This window comes from Myotis nattereri (genome assembly GCF_964212035.1).
Source record: "Myotis nattereri genome assembly, chromosome: 2".
NCBI classification, from domain to species: Eukaryota; Metazoa; Chordata; class Mammalia; order Chiroptera; family Vespertilionidae; genus Myotis; species Myotis nattereri.
Window position 1 is genome coordinate 16503366 of NC_138076.1, and position 15482 is coordinate 16518847.

Genomic DNA, 15482 nt, shown 5'->3' on the forward strand with positions numbered 1-15482 from the left:
AAAAATTTGTGCACTCAGGGGGGAGGGGGTCCCTCAGCACGGCCTCTGCCCTCTCGCAGTCTAGGACCCCTCGGGAGATAACGACCTGCTGGCTTAGGCCTGCTCCTGGGTGGCAGAGGGCAGGCCCAATCCCTAGGTTCAGCCCCTGGTCGGGCTCAGAGCAGGGCCGATTGGGGAGTTGGGGCGCCGCCCCCTGTCATGCACAGAGCAGGGCGGATCGGGAGGTTGCGATGCCACCCTCAGTCATGCTCAGGGTAGAGCCGATTGGGGGATTGGGGCACCGCCCCCTGTCACACTCAAGGCAGGGTTGATGGGGAGGTTGCGGTGCCACCCCTGTCATGCACAGAGCAGGGCCAATCAGGGGGTTGGGGCGCGGCCCCCTGTCACTCACAGAACAGGGCCCATCAAGGGGGTTTGGGAGCTCCCCCTTGTCACTCACAGAGTAGGGCCGATAGGGGAGTTGGGGCACTGCCCCCTTCACACACAGAGCAGGGCAGATCAAGGGGTTGGGGCGCCGCCCTCTATCACCCACAGAGTAGGGCTGATCAGAGGGTTGGGGCGCCGCCACTCTCACACTCAAGGCAAGGCCGATGGGGAGGTTATGGCTCTACCCCATCACACACAGAGCAGGGCCCGTGGGGGGGGGGGGGTTGGGGTACCGCACCCTGTCACACACAGAGCAGGGCCGATCAGGGGGTTGGGGCGCTGCCCCCTATTAGGCACAGAGCAGGGCTGATCAGGGGGTTGGGGCGCCTTCCCCTGTCACGAACAGAGCAGGGAGGATAGGGAGGTTGTGGCCCCGCACCCTGTCACACACAGAGCAGCAGGGTGATCAGGGGGTTTGGGCGCTGCCCCCTGTCACGCTGATCCCGGTGCCGGGAGGCCTCTCGGCTCCGCTGATCCTGGTGCTGGGAGGCATATTACCCTTTTACTATATAGGATAGAGGCCTGGTGCATGGGTGGGGGCCAGCTGGTTTGCCCTGAAGGGTGTCCTGGATCAGGGTGAGGGTCCCCACTGGGGTGCCTGGCCAGCCTGGGTGAGGGGATGATGGCTGTTTGCAGCTGGTCACACACCCTTCAGGGTGGGGGTCCCCACTGGGGTGCCTGGCCAGTCTGGGTGAGGGGCTGAGGGCTGTTTTCAGGCTGGTGGGTGACTGAAGCTCCCAACTCCTCCTTTTTTTCTTTTCTTTTTTTTATTCTGGGCATGCTTTAGCTCTGGCTCCAGCTCTGAGGCCTCTGCTGCTGAAAGCAGGTATCTGGTTTGTTTGGGTTCTATAATTGAAACTCTGTATCAACTCCAGCTCTGAGATCCCGGCTTGCTGAAAGCAGGTTTCTGGGGTTTTGTTTAGCTTCTATATTTGTTACAATGTTTCAAACTGCAAGCTCAGAGGCCGGCAAGGCAGGCGGGGAACGTTGGTTTCCTCCATCACTGAAGCAAGCAAGCCTCATGTTAACTTCAAGCTGCCTGGCTTCTGGCCGCCATCTTGGCTGGCAGTTAATTTGCATATTGCCCTGATTAGCCAATGGGAAGGGTAGCAGTCGTATGCTGATTACCATGTTTCTCTTTTATTAGATAGGATTATATTAATAACATGTGACACAATTTATCACCCGTTTCAATATTCTTCAATGCTAAATTTCTGCTTGACCCATGTAAACCTTGCTTTTCCTTAACAGACAGAAATCTCCATCTGTGTCCGTTCTATTGGAATAATGCTGTTTGTATAAACTCCCACAATGCCTAGTTTACTATTGAACAGGGGGCCGGAAATGGAGACCTCACCAAGATTATTCCATGCATCCTGCCTCTTTTGATGGCAGACAAAAACAGTAGGTATAGACAGAAGAGAAAAAGTAGTTGCTGAAAATGACATCTGAAGAAGAGTGATGGATAGCAGTGAGGTTTTTATCTTAGTTTGGGAGGGGGAGGAAAGGTGAAAGGAGAGGACAGATTCCGTTAAAAAGAATTAAAGAGAAAGGAACATAGCCACAATTATTTGAGTCGAGCTTAAGGTGAGAAATAAAAGTACAGAGATCACAGAAAAAATCATAACTTTAATAGTTAACATCTATTCAACTACGAATTTGATTTTGCAGAGAGGAACAGTAGACACCACATAGTTCAATAGCTTGCCCAGTTTACACAGCTAGTAAATGAGAGCTTGAATTCCAGTCGTGGAAATAAGAATCACTATTTTAAAAGGGAGTATTAAGAAAGTACACAGCCTGGCCAGTGTAGCTCAGTGGTTGATCATCGACCTATGAACCAGATTAGGGTTGGACCTTGGTCAAGGCACATGCCCGGGTTGTGGCCTCAATCCCCAGTGAGGGGCATGCAGAGGGCATGCAGGAGGCAGCCAATCAACGATTCTCTCTCATCATTGATATTTCTATCTCTCTCTTTCTTTCTCCCTTCCTCACTCTGAAATCAATAAAAAGATATACATAAAAAAAGTACTTCCCGGCAAGTGTGGCTCAGCGGTTGAGCATGGACACAAGGTCCAACAGATCACGGTTCGATTCCCCATCAGGGCACATACCCTGGGTTGCAGGCTCCATCCCCAGTATGGGTGCGTGCAGAAGGCAGCCGATGGATGATGTTTCTCTCTCATCGGTTTCTGCCTCTCTATCCCTTTCCCGTCCTCTCTCTCCAAAATTCAATAAAAACATATATAATTTTAAAAAGTACACAAGAGTGAGAAAACTTACAGAGAAGGGATATCGAGATCAAGGGGATAACTGGGGAAGGGTAGGGAGAGAAGACTGAATTACCAATGGACTGACTATATTTATGCTTTATTAACGGACACACGCTTTGTACACATGTTAGCTCATTGAACCCCGCTAACAATCCTGTGAGGTAGCTAGTATTCCATTTTTCAAACGAGGCCCTTTGCTAGATGAAAAACGACACATTTTCTTCTCGCACTGAGTTACACCTGAAGAGCAGGCTCTGGGCAAGAGAAGGAAAACTAAAGGAGACTGGACCAGAGAACGGAGCAGGGCAATGTGCAAGCCAGCTGAAAGCGAGAAATGCAGGAAAGTTCCCATTTAGGTAGACACTGCTTGCCGCTTTCAAATCTCCCCGCCGGCCCGCCCAGGCGTCACAAAGCCCGCCTCCCAGCCACCAGGCCACGCCCCCTTCCGCGGCCGTCATCCGAGCTCCCAATACTTCCCTACTTCTCCTCGACCCCGCCCACCCCGCCAAGCATCATTTCCTGTGCGCTGGATGCTGATTGGTCCGGAAGTCGGAAGTGAGGGCGGGCTGTGGGGCCGTTGCCGCAGTGACAGTGCTGGGGGAGTCCGAAGATGGCGGCGTCGCGTCGCTCTCAGCATCATCACCACCATCATCAACAGCAGCTCCAGCCCGCCCCAGGGGCTTCGGCGCCGCCGCCACCTCCTCCCCCACCACTCAGCCCGGGCCTGGCCCCGGGGACCACCCCAGCCTCTCCCACGGCGGGCGGCCTGGCCCCCTTCGCCTCCCCGCGGCACGGCCTAGCGCTGCCAGAGGGGGATGGCAGTCGGGATCCGCCCGACAGGCCCCGATCCCCGGACCCGGTGGACAGTACCAGCTGTTGCAGTACCACCAGCACAATCTGTACCGTCGCCACCGCTCCCGTGGTACCGGGGGTTTCCGCTTCATCTGCCGTCGGGGTCCCTCCCAACCCGGCCGGCGGTGGCAGTAATAATTCACCGTCGTCCTCTTCTTCCCCAACTTCTTCCTCCTCCTCTTCTCCGTCCTCCCCGGGATCGAGCTTGGCGGAGAGCCCCGAGGCGGCGGGAGTTAGCCCCGCAGCCGCACTGGGGCCGGGGGCCGCGGGGCCGGGGCCCGGGGTCCCGGCCGTGAGCGGGGCCCTCCGGGAGCTGCTGGAGGCCTGCCGCAATGGGGACGTGTCCCGGGTGAAGCGGCTGGTGGACGCGGCCAACGTGAACGCCAAGGACATGGCCGGCCGGAAATCGTCTCCCCTGCACTTCGCCGCAGGTCAGAAACTTTTCATTATTGCTTTTTAAGGGTTTTTAAGTTAGGGGCCGGGTAGGGAAAGAAAAAGAAGTTATTGTGATGGAACAAGATGGGGGCGTGGTTCTGGCTCTTGGACCCCTCGCGGAGGGGCTAGGCACGGGGGTTCCTTTCCTTAGCGCCTGGGTGACGGGGGCGTGGTGGGGGGACGTGGGGGTCCATTCTGTTTAGTGACATTTGTACTCATTCCCGAACCCCCTTCGTGGCAGTCCCTGGATATGGGTATACGTAAACTTTTTTTCGGTTCTGTCTATGTAGGAACAAAGTTAGATTTGGGCAGTCTTAGAGTAGTTTTGTCGTGTGTTTGCTGGTTTATTTCGTTTTTACAAGGGTATGTCTGTCCCTTGAGGAGAGCGTGGAACAAAAGAAGTTGAGTGCGACTCCACAAGTGTTTAAGATCTGTCCTAGTCCTGGTAAGCCAGTGGGAGACAAAAGTAAAGTTTGTGAAACTTTCCCCCTTTCTCAAGTGTACAGTCTAATTGGTAGGTCACAGTATCTCTCTATGAAACAACTGGAGAAGAATATTTGGATGCATTATGTGATAATAGAAGAAATATAGGATTTGAAGTCCTGGCTACTGCTATTTGTTTCTTGTCTAACAGAGACAGCTTAGCTCATCTCAGCTGCCTCCGTTTTCTCATGGGCAAAAATTTTATACGAAGATGGTGTGAGTATTTAGTGAGAAGCACTCGGCACGTAAGTTCTCAAGAAAAAGCTCTAATTCCTAAACCTTGGAATTAGGTTTTTAATTTTAAAAACATCTAGTATATTTTAATTAACTACAGAAATATAAAACAAAAGCACAGGACATATTCTCACAGCCTAGATAACTACTGTCAATGTATTTAAAAATAAAGGTTATGTTATCTACATCAGAAACATGACATTAGAAATATACATGTTAAAATATTCATTATACAATTTATATAGGACAGAAATATACAAAATTAAAAAGCACCACACACACAGACATCAAAGATAACAAGCCAAAGATACCTCTGTCAAGTTTTTTGCTGTTTCTAATATATATCATGCCTTCAGTTTGCTCTATTAATGGAAAAAGATTTAAGAACTTAACGATATATATATTATTATTGTTACCAAAACTTGCAAGATATTCTTATCCCCATTTTACAGATGACAAAAGTGAAGCACATACCGTTTAAATAAGTCCAAATTCACACAGGAAGTAGTGGAACCTGGATTTGAACTCAAAACAGTTTGATTTTAGACTAGCTTGTGAAATCAAGTTTCAACTATGATAGCCTATAACCTGTAACGATGTCACTTTTAATTTTTGTGAGTAATTGTGATGGAGAATTTCTACTTTCTCAGTTTTGGGGAAAGGAACTAATTGGGGGTATATATTTCTAGAGTAGATTCACACAATTTTTATTGCAACCAATAGTTAGAAACATATTTTACATTATCACACACACAAACTGAATCAAAAGTTTCAGGAAACAATACTTTCCCTTACTACACGTGTTGTACTCTGATATTTTATATCCGATTACATTTCATTATTTACAAATGCTGTTTGTGACTCATTAATGGGCCAGATCAACAATAAGAGAAACACAGGAAATCATTATTAGATTACTGGATCCATTCTTGGCAAGTAGACATTACTATTGGGAATGTAGTGAGTTGAATCATAAACAGGCTTTCATCTAACCAGATATTTGCTTCAGGATACTGCTTATTTTAGATGAATTAGCATTTCTTTTTCTTTAGGCCAAATGAAAGTCCTATGCCTGGTGTTATAAATTAACCAAAGTTGTTTTTTTGCATACTTTATTCCAAATTTGACTATTTTAATATTGTTTCACAAATCTTGTCACTCCTCAGCTTATTGCATTGTAAGTAATCACAGATGATACTTACATTTTTTATTTGTGTAATAATGAACTTGTTTAGGATTAGCCACACATGAAGTAGAGCATATCTCCCAAATTACTTCTGTTTGTCATAACAGTTACTTTTTATTTTGTTTTAGTCCTGTAATTATGTTTTAGTTATTGAACTGGCTGTTACCGAAAAAAAAAAAAATTGTTTAGTTTATTTGTGGAAAACAAGACGAAACAAAAACAGTAAAACTCTCCATGGTATAAAAACAAACCACCCTATAGTCAGTTTACCATACTTTATGTTTCTATGTATAGATTAAAGCTTTGTTAAATCTAGTCTTCTCCATCATGTATAGTCTGAGTAGTTAAAAGTAATTCTCAGTTGACGATTAGTTGATTGGAATGCTATTCATTGAATTGTCTGAATAGCTGTTTTAAAGATAGGAAATAGGTACAATCTCTTGGATGGATGGAAAAGTTTAAAACTTGTAGTTCATTTTTCACAAATATTTTATTATCATAGAACAGGTGTTAAATACGGATACAATTTTGAAATGGCAAATAAGTAGTCCTTACCCTTATGGAGCTTACAGTCTGGTAGGGACAGCTAGACAAGAACAATAATAACAAACCCCCCCAAAGTACGTAGTCTAAAGTGATAGAAAAAGTACATTATTATACTATCTGTTGGAGCAGATAATAGGGACTTTTGTCTTTCCAGATAGAGATTTTTAAGCAGGGATTTAAAAGATGAGTCCAACTAGCTAGCCAAATAAAGATTAGAAGAATGTTAATTAATGTCTTTATTTCCATTTTAAAATGAGTTTACAGTTCTATAGAATGAAATGAATCAATTTTTAAAGATCTCAGAAATCATATGAAATCATATTTAAACCTTATGACATTTAAAAAATATTACCACGAGGAACCAAAATTCTTTCCAAGCAGCACAATTAAGAATCCTTTCTATCCTATCTTGGACTGTGACAATTATTTGTTTAAAATATGGCTTAGAGACAATGGAATCACCCTATCCACAATTTGAAACATAATCTTCAGTTTTCATTTTTGATACAGTTCTCAAAACACTATTTCTAATGACTTCTTAGGATGGCTATATCAAAATGACCCAGTCCTATATTGTTGACTAGAGTTTATGTAAGACTTTCTCTTCTACAAGTAAGATCCTTGACCCCCAGTTTTCTATTGTTCAAAGGATAGCAGTCAAAACTTTATAAATCATATAAATTTAGAGTGATGATATCTTCTTATTTCAGTGCCTTATAGAGACATAATTTTGTTAAAGGGTCAATATATTCTGATGAGGTCTCCTTTTTAAAGAAAAATTCAGGTGAGGTCTTTTAAAAAAGGCTTTTAACAAAGCATTGAATTCTGAGATGTCATAGTATTTTATTTTTTAAATTAAATCTTTATTGTTGAAAGTATTCCATAAATCTCCCTTTTCCCCCCTATTGGCCACATTAAGGCGGCCCCTGCTCCCTGCCCCAGGCCTTCACTACCCTATTGTCTGTGTCCATGGGTTATGCATATATGCATTCAAGTTTTCTTAAATTACAGTTTTTAGTATTCTTTTCTTGGTTTTATGTATATTGGAACTTTGCCTGTCTTCCAAATTTGCCACTTGCTCTCTTTTTTTTGATAAAATATATGTAACATAAAATTTACCATTTTTAAGTGTACACTCCAATGGTATTAACATTCAGAGTGTTGTAAGACCATCACCACTGTCCATTTCTAAAATATTTTATCCTAAATAGAAACCCTGCCCGTTTAAATAATAACTGCCTGTAGTTACCTCCCCAGAGCCACTGATAACTGTCACTTACTCTTGTATCCTTTAAAAAAATATATACTAGTATATCTTCATTTATTTTTGCTTTTCAAAATATTTCTTCTTTTACCTTCCATTTCTCTTATTGTAGGCGTTGGGAAACACTGTGTAAATGGCCAGACAGTAAGTATTTTAGGCTTTGTGCACTATATGGTCTCTGTTTCAAATACTCAGCTGTGATTTTGCACCATGAAGGTATCCATTGGTTGTGTTTCAATAAAACTTTATTTGTAAAAACAGGTGATGGCCAGATTTGGTGCATGGGTCATAGTTTGCTAATCTCCATTATAATGCATTACCTGTGGGGGTTTTTCACTTTTGTTTTCCTTTTTTAGTCTTTATTTCTGAAATGATTTTTCTTAATTTTGAATTATTTTCTGAGTTCTGCCATCTTATGTCTAGTTCAGGTATATGCCAACTTGTATCATTTTTCATATTGTCTTTTATCTAGTGTTGAAATAGTAAATCATAATTTTGTCTATGATGTGAGCATTTTCTTATGGTATATATTATCTATAGGGGTCCAATTTGGCTCAAATTCTTTTTATAAGAATTTTGCATGGGATTTGACCTCGATATTTTTCCATTGCTCATTTTTATAGGAATTAATTGCTAAATAATTGCAAGGACAAAAATAGAGGTCTGAGATGTTGAGGGTAACTCCGTTTGTCCTCTCTTCTGATCGTGGACATAGGTGTCTCTGACCTCGACTAGATGAAGTCTCTCAGTTGTTTGCAGGATCATCTCTTACAGTAGTAGCATTTAAATTATGAAGTGTCACCATTTTATATCTCAGTTTAAATAGCCCATGTGCCACTTTCTAGGGCACCTTAATCAGAGACGTTCTGCTAAGGACATTTTATAGATGAAATGATTTCTTCACAGTCTTTTTACATAGAAGGTTGTTTGAAAACTTTAGTCTGGTCACCTGCCTTTTTTTCTCTCCTCTGGGCATTTCCTTCCTTTCAGACTTGAGGTGATTCTTTGGCAGTTAAAAGGCCAAAGAAGTACATCTGGTTGATAGAAGATATACAGGGTGAAATTGTGAGCATAAATATATTGAAAAATGGAATCTTCAGTTAGAGCCCAGGATATATATATATACACATATATGTATGTGTATAACTAGGAATGTAAATAATACGAAGAAAATGTATTTCATTGTAGTGTTAGGTTTTGGAAAGGCGTAAATATCTTTGTGAGGAAATGCTGATGTAAACGCTAGAGTGGCTTATTTTTAAATGTATATAATAGCTTGCTTTTGCTTCATGGACAAATAAATCTTTTCCGTAGTTGATTGTAAAATATACAGTAGACACAATTGAAGAGACAAGTGTCTTTTAAATTTTATTTTTCCTCTATGTTAGGGTCCTTGAAATTACTTTGGCTTATGTCTATTCTTCTGACAGAATCTCTCAGGAAGGTAGGATATAGCCCTGATTGGAGGGACCAATTTTTTATAATAGGAATTGAGTAGGGTGGGTTTTGGGGATTTCTACTAAAGTGTAGGTGCTCATGGCTAACTTTGAGGATCATTTTCTAAAAATCATTTGATTTTGAGTAATTGATGCAAGTTAAGTATTTTGTTTTTGGGTGCCTACTGAGTTTTCCTTTAAGGCTTCATCAGCTCTCCAGTATTGCTTTTCCTAACTGTGTGTTGCTGGGTTCTTGGTCAAGTGGAAACTTGTTTTGCCTGTTTGCTCAGGTATCTGTGTGTAGAATCAGCAGTGTGAATTTGAACTTTTTTTTTTTTTGAGGCTGTTTTCTCAAAAAACTGTTTTCTGTGTCAGCTACCTATTCAACTTAGACTAGTGATTTTTTAAAATTGTAGCAAAGGAAAAAATTAAATAATGTAAAGTTTCCTCTCCCTCTTGCTTTTTTGGTGTAACACAAACTGAACTAATGGTCAGTGGCAACTGTTTGTTGGTTTCTTTGGTATTAGCAGATAATTTTTATTAACTACAAACTGAAAAAACATGGTTTTGAATTTACTGATCTACCACATATCCTTAAAGTTGAAGTCCCCTGTATCATCAGGTATAGTTTAAAAATAGCCTAAACCTCCTGATGTCCAGCTAATGCCCAGTTATCATGCTTTTGAAAACCTAGGATATGTATGTGTATAACTAGACACTGAAAAGATGCCTTCATTTTGATATGTTCACCAGCCATGAAAAACATTTTGACATTCTCATCCATCTTGTTAATAAAATAGGCAGTTCTCCATTTCCAAAAGCTTAGGTTGTTCTCATGTTGGTTCTGGAAATTTGTCTTATTATTATTTTTTTTTTTTTAAGAAAGAAATGATATGGGGTTATAGTTAATGAGCACATTTACTCTTTTCTAATGTCTCGAGAAGAGATGCCAACTTACACTTTCCGTCATTGCAAGAAAATATCCTTGACAAGTTTAGAAGTAGGAAGTTCAAGAGTTGGTTAGTAGCCCTAACCGTTTGGCTCAGTGGATAGAGCGTCGGCCTGCGGACTGAAGGGTCCCGGGTTCGATTCCGGTCAAGGGCATGTACCTTGGTTGTGGGCAAATCCCAGTAGGGAGTGTGCAGGAGGCAGCTGGTCGGTTTTTCTCTCTCATCGATGTTTCTAACTCTCTATCCCTCTCCCTTCCTCTCTGTAAAAAATCAATAAAATATATTTTTTTTAAAAAGAAGTAACAATAATAAACTTTGTGTATCAACCGATGGTTCTTGGTGACAATTTAACACCAACAGGAATTCCCAGTTTGAGATGGGGTGGAGAAAGGAAGCTTTATTAAGTGCAAATAGTTCAGTTGTGATAAGCACAACTCTGAGAACAGCTCAATAGTGTTACAGTTCAATTAAGAGGTAGCACTGGCTATGGAACAGCATGGCTACAAGGTGGCCTTCCAGGTGAGGCTCCTCTCTGGTTAGACAGTTTTGCTCTGCTTTGGTCTGCTTTGCTCTGGCCTGTGCCAGTCTGTTCCACTTTGGTCCAGCAAGGCACCTTCAGTGTTTCTGTTTCAACCTTTGATTTTTTACCTCCAGCCTTTGATGGAAAGGGAAAGTGTGTTCTCTGAGCCAGAGGGGGGCTGATATAGGCAGAAGTCCCCACCCCCCTAGTTCCTGATTGGTCCATCCTTATGCAAATGAGAATTCCAAATCCTTGCAGTATGATTGGCCCAAAAGGCACTGTCCTGATTGGTCAGAATGGAGCCACTCTGATTGTTAAGTAAATATGCTGATGGAGATATAGCTGTGCAGCTCTAATTGGATGGGGGGAAAGCCTCAGTCCTATTGGTTGAAATACAATTCCAGGAACTCCTTTATAAAGGTTTGCTCAGTGGGTAGACACACAGTGCAGACAGGTAGGTAGTTAATTGTGGGAGGCAGCAGCTCATTGCAGCTTTCTCCTTGAAGTGTGGCTTGTGTGAGAGTCCCCTGTTTAGAACTGGCTGCTAGACTGTTTTTTGTTTGTTTTTTAATTTGAGCCCAGTTAGCTACTAGGAGCCCTTCTTGGTATGTATCTTCTTTCTCAAGGTCCACTTGTAAATCACACTTTTAATGAACAATTACTAGTTTCTAAAATAAAGGTTAGTTGAGAAGAGGCATTATTTTACCTTTGTACGTCACTTTAATGTCTGACTTAATAGAAGAAGGAAGACAGGCAAATTTTCATTGCTTCTTCATGCCATTTGTTGTACTTTATTATTTGAAGTATATGAAGACAATTCAGCTTTAAATCCTGGATAATTATATAGTTGAAAAGGGAAGGAATCTTTTAATAGCATTTTCAGATAACCTTAGATTTGTTTTCTTTGATACTACACCCAAAGTTGATAACTAGCAGTTTCCTAAAGGTTAGTTGCAGTATGGGATTTTAAGCCATATTAATAAGTTTTTCATACTCTGTTATGCTAAAATTCATTAGCCTATCTTGCACAAAAGGATCTTATACCAATTCATGTTTGGTAATTTGAAAAATATGAGTTCACTGACCTCTGTGTATCTTCCAAATGTTGACACATTTCACTTTATATAATAAACACATTTGTTAATATCATCACCAATCTTATCGTAAAAGTATTTAAGTATTGAGAAACTGTTAAGCTCATGGTGGCAGATGCCAGTTTTATAAAATTCTCATTTTTATTTGAAAGCTCAAATTTTATCATTGGGAACAAATATTATCTACTGTTTTCCTTGGAGGGACAGGCTCCCTTTGTTCATTCTCAAGAAATTTTCTGCCCGATACACAGATGAAACTGAACTCAAACAAGTGCATATGTTTTGTTCCTCAAGACAGTCATATTTGGTGTGTAGCAGAAGTGCTTAGTGTGTATTTCTCATTTTTGTCACAAGAATATTAAAGAGATATGTACACAAGAGTTGGAATTTAGTAACAATAATACTTACATTTTCGTGAAGGATATTCTTAAGTGAAACTGAGGGCTTCTTAAAAATTTTTATTTTAACTTTGAGGGCCTGGTGGTGAAGAATACAATGGCTAATACTATAGTTTGGTGCCACTTGTCTTGATTCATGCCAAGGTGTCAGTAGCTTTATTACCATTGCTTTTGTATCATCAAGAACACTATGTGTACACTTTCCAAATGACCAACACATGATATAAAATCAAGCACTGTCCTGATGGTGGAAAAGGTAAATTCATATTAGTATTACTTTGTAAGTAGTTTTGAACTCAAGTACCAAATTTTGTATGTAATTTTCAGAGAATTACAAACTTTCAGAAGCACTGGAACTATGGTTCTCAAACTTTGCATCAGTCACCCGATGGCTTGTTAAAACAGCTTGCTAGGCCACATTCCCCAAATTTCTCATTCAGCTGGCCTGGAGTAGAGTCTGAGAATGCTGATAATGACTTTCAGAGCAGTGATTCTCAACACTAGATCAGTTAAATCAAATTGCAGGAGTAGGGGTAGGGCTTTTTATTTTTTTAAAACTCCTCTGGTGATTTTAAAATGCAGACAGGGTTGAGAATCATTGCTTTAGGACACATGGAACCCAGGTTAAGATTCCCAAGTCTAGTGAGATTAAGAACATTTAATATTTGCGCAACCTTTTATGATTTAGAAAGTATTTGTACAGTTATTACTTACTACTTATAAGCTTATAAGGTAGTTATTATCTCAGGGGAAAAACTGCCTTGGTATTAATCAAGTTTTAGAGTTATAGGAACTCTGGGCCTTGAGTCTGTGAAATGAACTCAAATTGCTGAAAGTTTTTAAGACAGTGCTATGCGTATATATATTCCTAAATGGGCATTGGCTTTAGGGGTGGTGAAAGCCTGTTTTCTCAGATTTTGGTCCTCCAGGTGTGAGGCACATAGGGACATGTCTCAGGATAGAGAGGCTCTGGCTGGTGAGTTTTGCTCAGTACACTCCGGTTGCTCAGGGTTTCTCTGACCCTTTTCTAAGTTCTGTCACCTTCCTTGTGAATGCCTAATTGGGAGTCTACCTGTATTTTGCTTCCCACCTCAGGCAACTTTTATCTGCCTTGGTGTTAACCCTCTTTTTTTTGGCTAGAGCTCCACTGGAGATACTGCTTTCATATTCCACATATAGCATAGGGGACAATTGGACAGTGTTAGGGAGTCAAAAGGACACAATTCGAACACTTTCCTCTGGCCCGGCCTGTCAAGAATACGTGATCTTCAGCTCTTAAGTTGATGTTTCTTCTTTCAGTGGCACTCAGCCTTTTTTCCTTCTTCCCCAAGGAGGAATGATTTCTTTCATTGTTGATTTGTTTGTTTGTTTTTAATCCTCACCTGAGGAATGAGGATTTTTTTTCCCATTAATTTTCAGAGAGAGTGGAAGGGAGAGGGGAGGGGTGGACATCGAGGGAGAGAGACACATTGATTGATTGCCTCCCGCTTGTGTCCCAACCAGGACCGGGGATTGAACCTGCAACCCAGGTACGTGCCCTGACCGGGAATTGAACCCATGTCCCTTCGGTCCTGGGGCCGATATTCTAACCACTGAGAAAACTGGCCAGGACTGTTGATTTTGTTTTTGTTTTGTTTTTGTTTTGTTTTGTTTTGTTTTGTTTTGGGCTGGAATCTGGGATTCCTTTCTTATCCTTTTTTGCTTCTGGTGATTTCTCCTTGGGTTTGGGAAGGCACACATTCTTGACTACACTTGCTATTTAAATAATTTTCTTTAAGTATAAACGGTTTCCTTTTTAAATCAGGTCTGTAAAATGGAAAAATTAATCTGTCCAAGTCTGCCTTTGACAAATGAAAAACATGCAGCTTCATTGACTTTATAGAAGTCATTTTGTAGTTTGTTTTCTAAACTGTTATTTTAGAAACAACAGGGAGTGACTCCTGATCTAATGAAGTATAAAATAGTTCTTTATTTAAAGGCTAATATAGTTAGAATTGAAATCAGAAGAGGAACCAGTAATGACTTTGAATATTAAATAGAAAATGTATTTTTCTTTGTCTTGGAACATTTATTATAAATTAAGCAGGAATCTTTTACTGGGTGTCTATGGCTCTAAGTATGTTGGACTGCACAAATTTAACCCAGTATATGGAAAACCCCTTTTAAAGACTATATCACAAAATTTTCTTCAATCCCCAGATTAGAGAAATTGTGGCATGTAATTTTCTCCTTAAAATGCAATAAAACTGAAAATGTTGGGAGACCTTAGAACAGGGGTGGGCAAACTTTTTGACTCAAGGGCCACAATGGGTTCTTAAACTGGACCGGAGGGCCGGAACAAAAGCATGGATGGAGTGTTTGTGTGAACTAATATAAATTCAAAGTAAACATCATTACATAAAAGGGTACGGTCTTTTTTTTCAATAGTTTTATTCATTTCAAAGTAGTTTGCCCACGGCTGCCTTAGAAGGTACACCTGTACAAGAAAGTTAATAGAATTAGAATATCATGTTGAGATGGGTCTGCTCTGCTAGCTACCCCTCTCTAATTTTGAGGCTGCCTCGGGCACAGCAGCCAAGATAAAAGTATGATTAAGATTTTTAATTCAGTAAAATTATAAGTTACTGTGTTTAATGAATGTTTGGAGATGTTCACAGATATCTGGAATCACCAGTGTTGTCTTGGTGAATGATGAGTCTGTTAGCCAGGAAAGAAAATTACTTTAAAAATTTTATAGCTTTTCCGTAAGTGTATCATAGCTCAATTTTATTTTATTGAAAGTAATTTTGTCATTGTTAAGAGATTTTTTTTATTTAAGTGGATTGAATTGATAATGCTTAAGAAAGTAAGTAGGTCATTTTAATATTTTAGATTCTAGTTTTTCCTAATGTTTTTAGAGAGAAGAGTGAACAAGTCACTTCTGTCACCAAGTACATTTTTTGTCTTTCTCAACTTACCTTCTGTGATTTCCTTTGTCTGGAAAATAGATACAATATGTATAAGACTTCATGAGTTATTTTGGTTTGTTAAAAAAAGATCTGTATATTATCAGTAAGTTAGATGTCATTTAAAAATTAAGAAAATTGGTTATTACTCCTCCCCCCCCCCCTTCCCTCTGAGATTCTGCACACATAGACAGTAGGATGCTGAAGGCAGGCCTGGGTGGGGGTGGGCCTGGAGGAGTCAAAGAGGGGGGGGCCGTATGTAATACCTGTAACAATAAACAATTGTAAGAAGAAAAAAAAAAGACTTCATGAGTTGTTTTCCCAGACAATCCCAAACTTATTTTACTGTCACTTTGAGTATCTTTTGTGTATAATCTTCTTATACTTAAGGGGAAAAATTAAAAATAAATAGATATGAGATAATACACATTTTCTCATTG

At 40.7% G+C, this 15482-nt stretch overlaps 1 protein-coding gene across 1 annotated transcript in view; it reads left to right on the forward strand.

Moving 5' to 3' along the window:
- Positions 1–3309: 3309 nt before the first annotated feature.
- The window catches only part of TNKS (tankyrase), a gene marked incomplete at its 5' end in the record, with an annotated part of 143366 nt that continues 131193 nt past the window's right edge, over positions 3310–15482 (forward strand). Inside the window, one exon of the mRNA XM_081081292.1 lies at positions 3310–3982. Coding sequence (XP_080937418.1) covers positions 3310–3982 — 673 coding nt within the window. The remainder of the gene's footprint in view (positions 3983–15482) is intronic.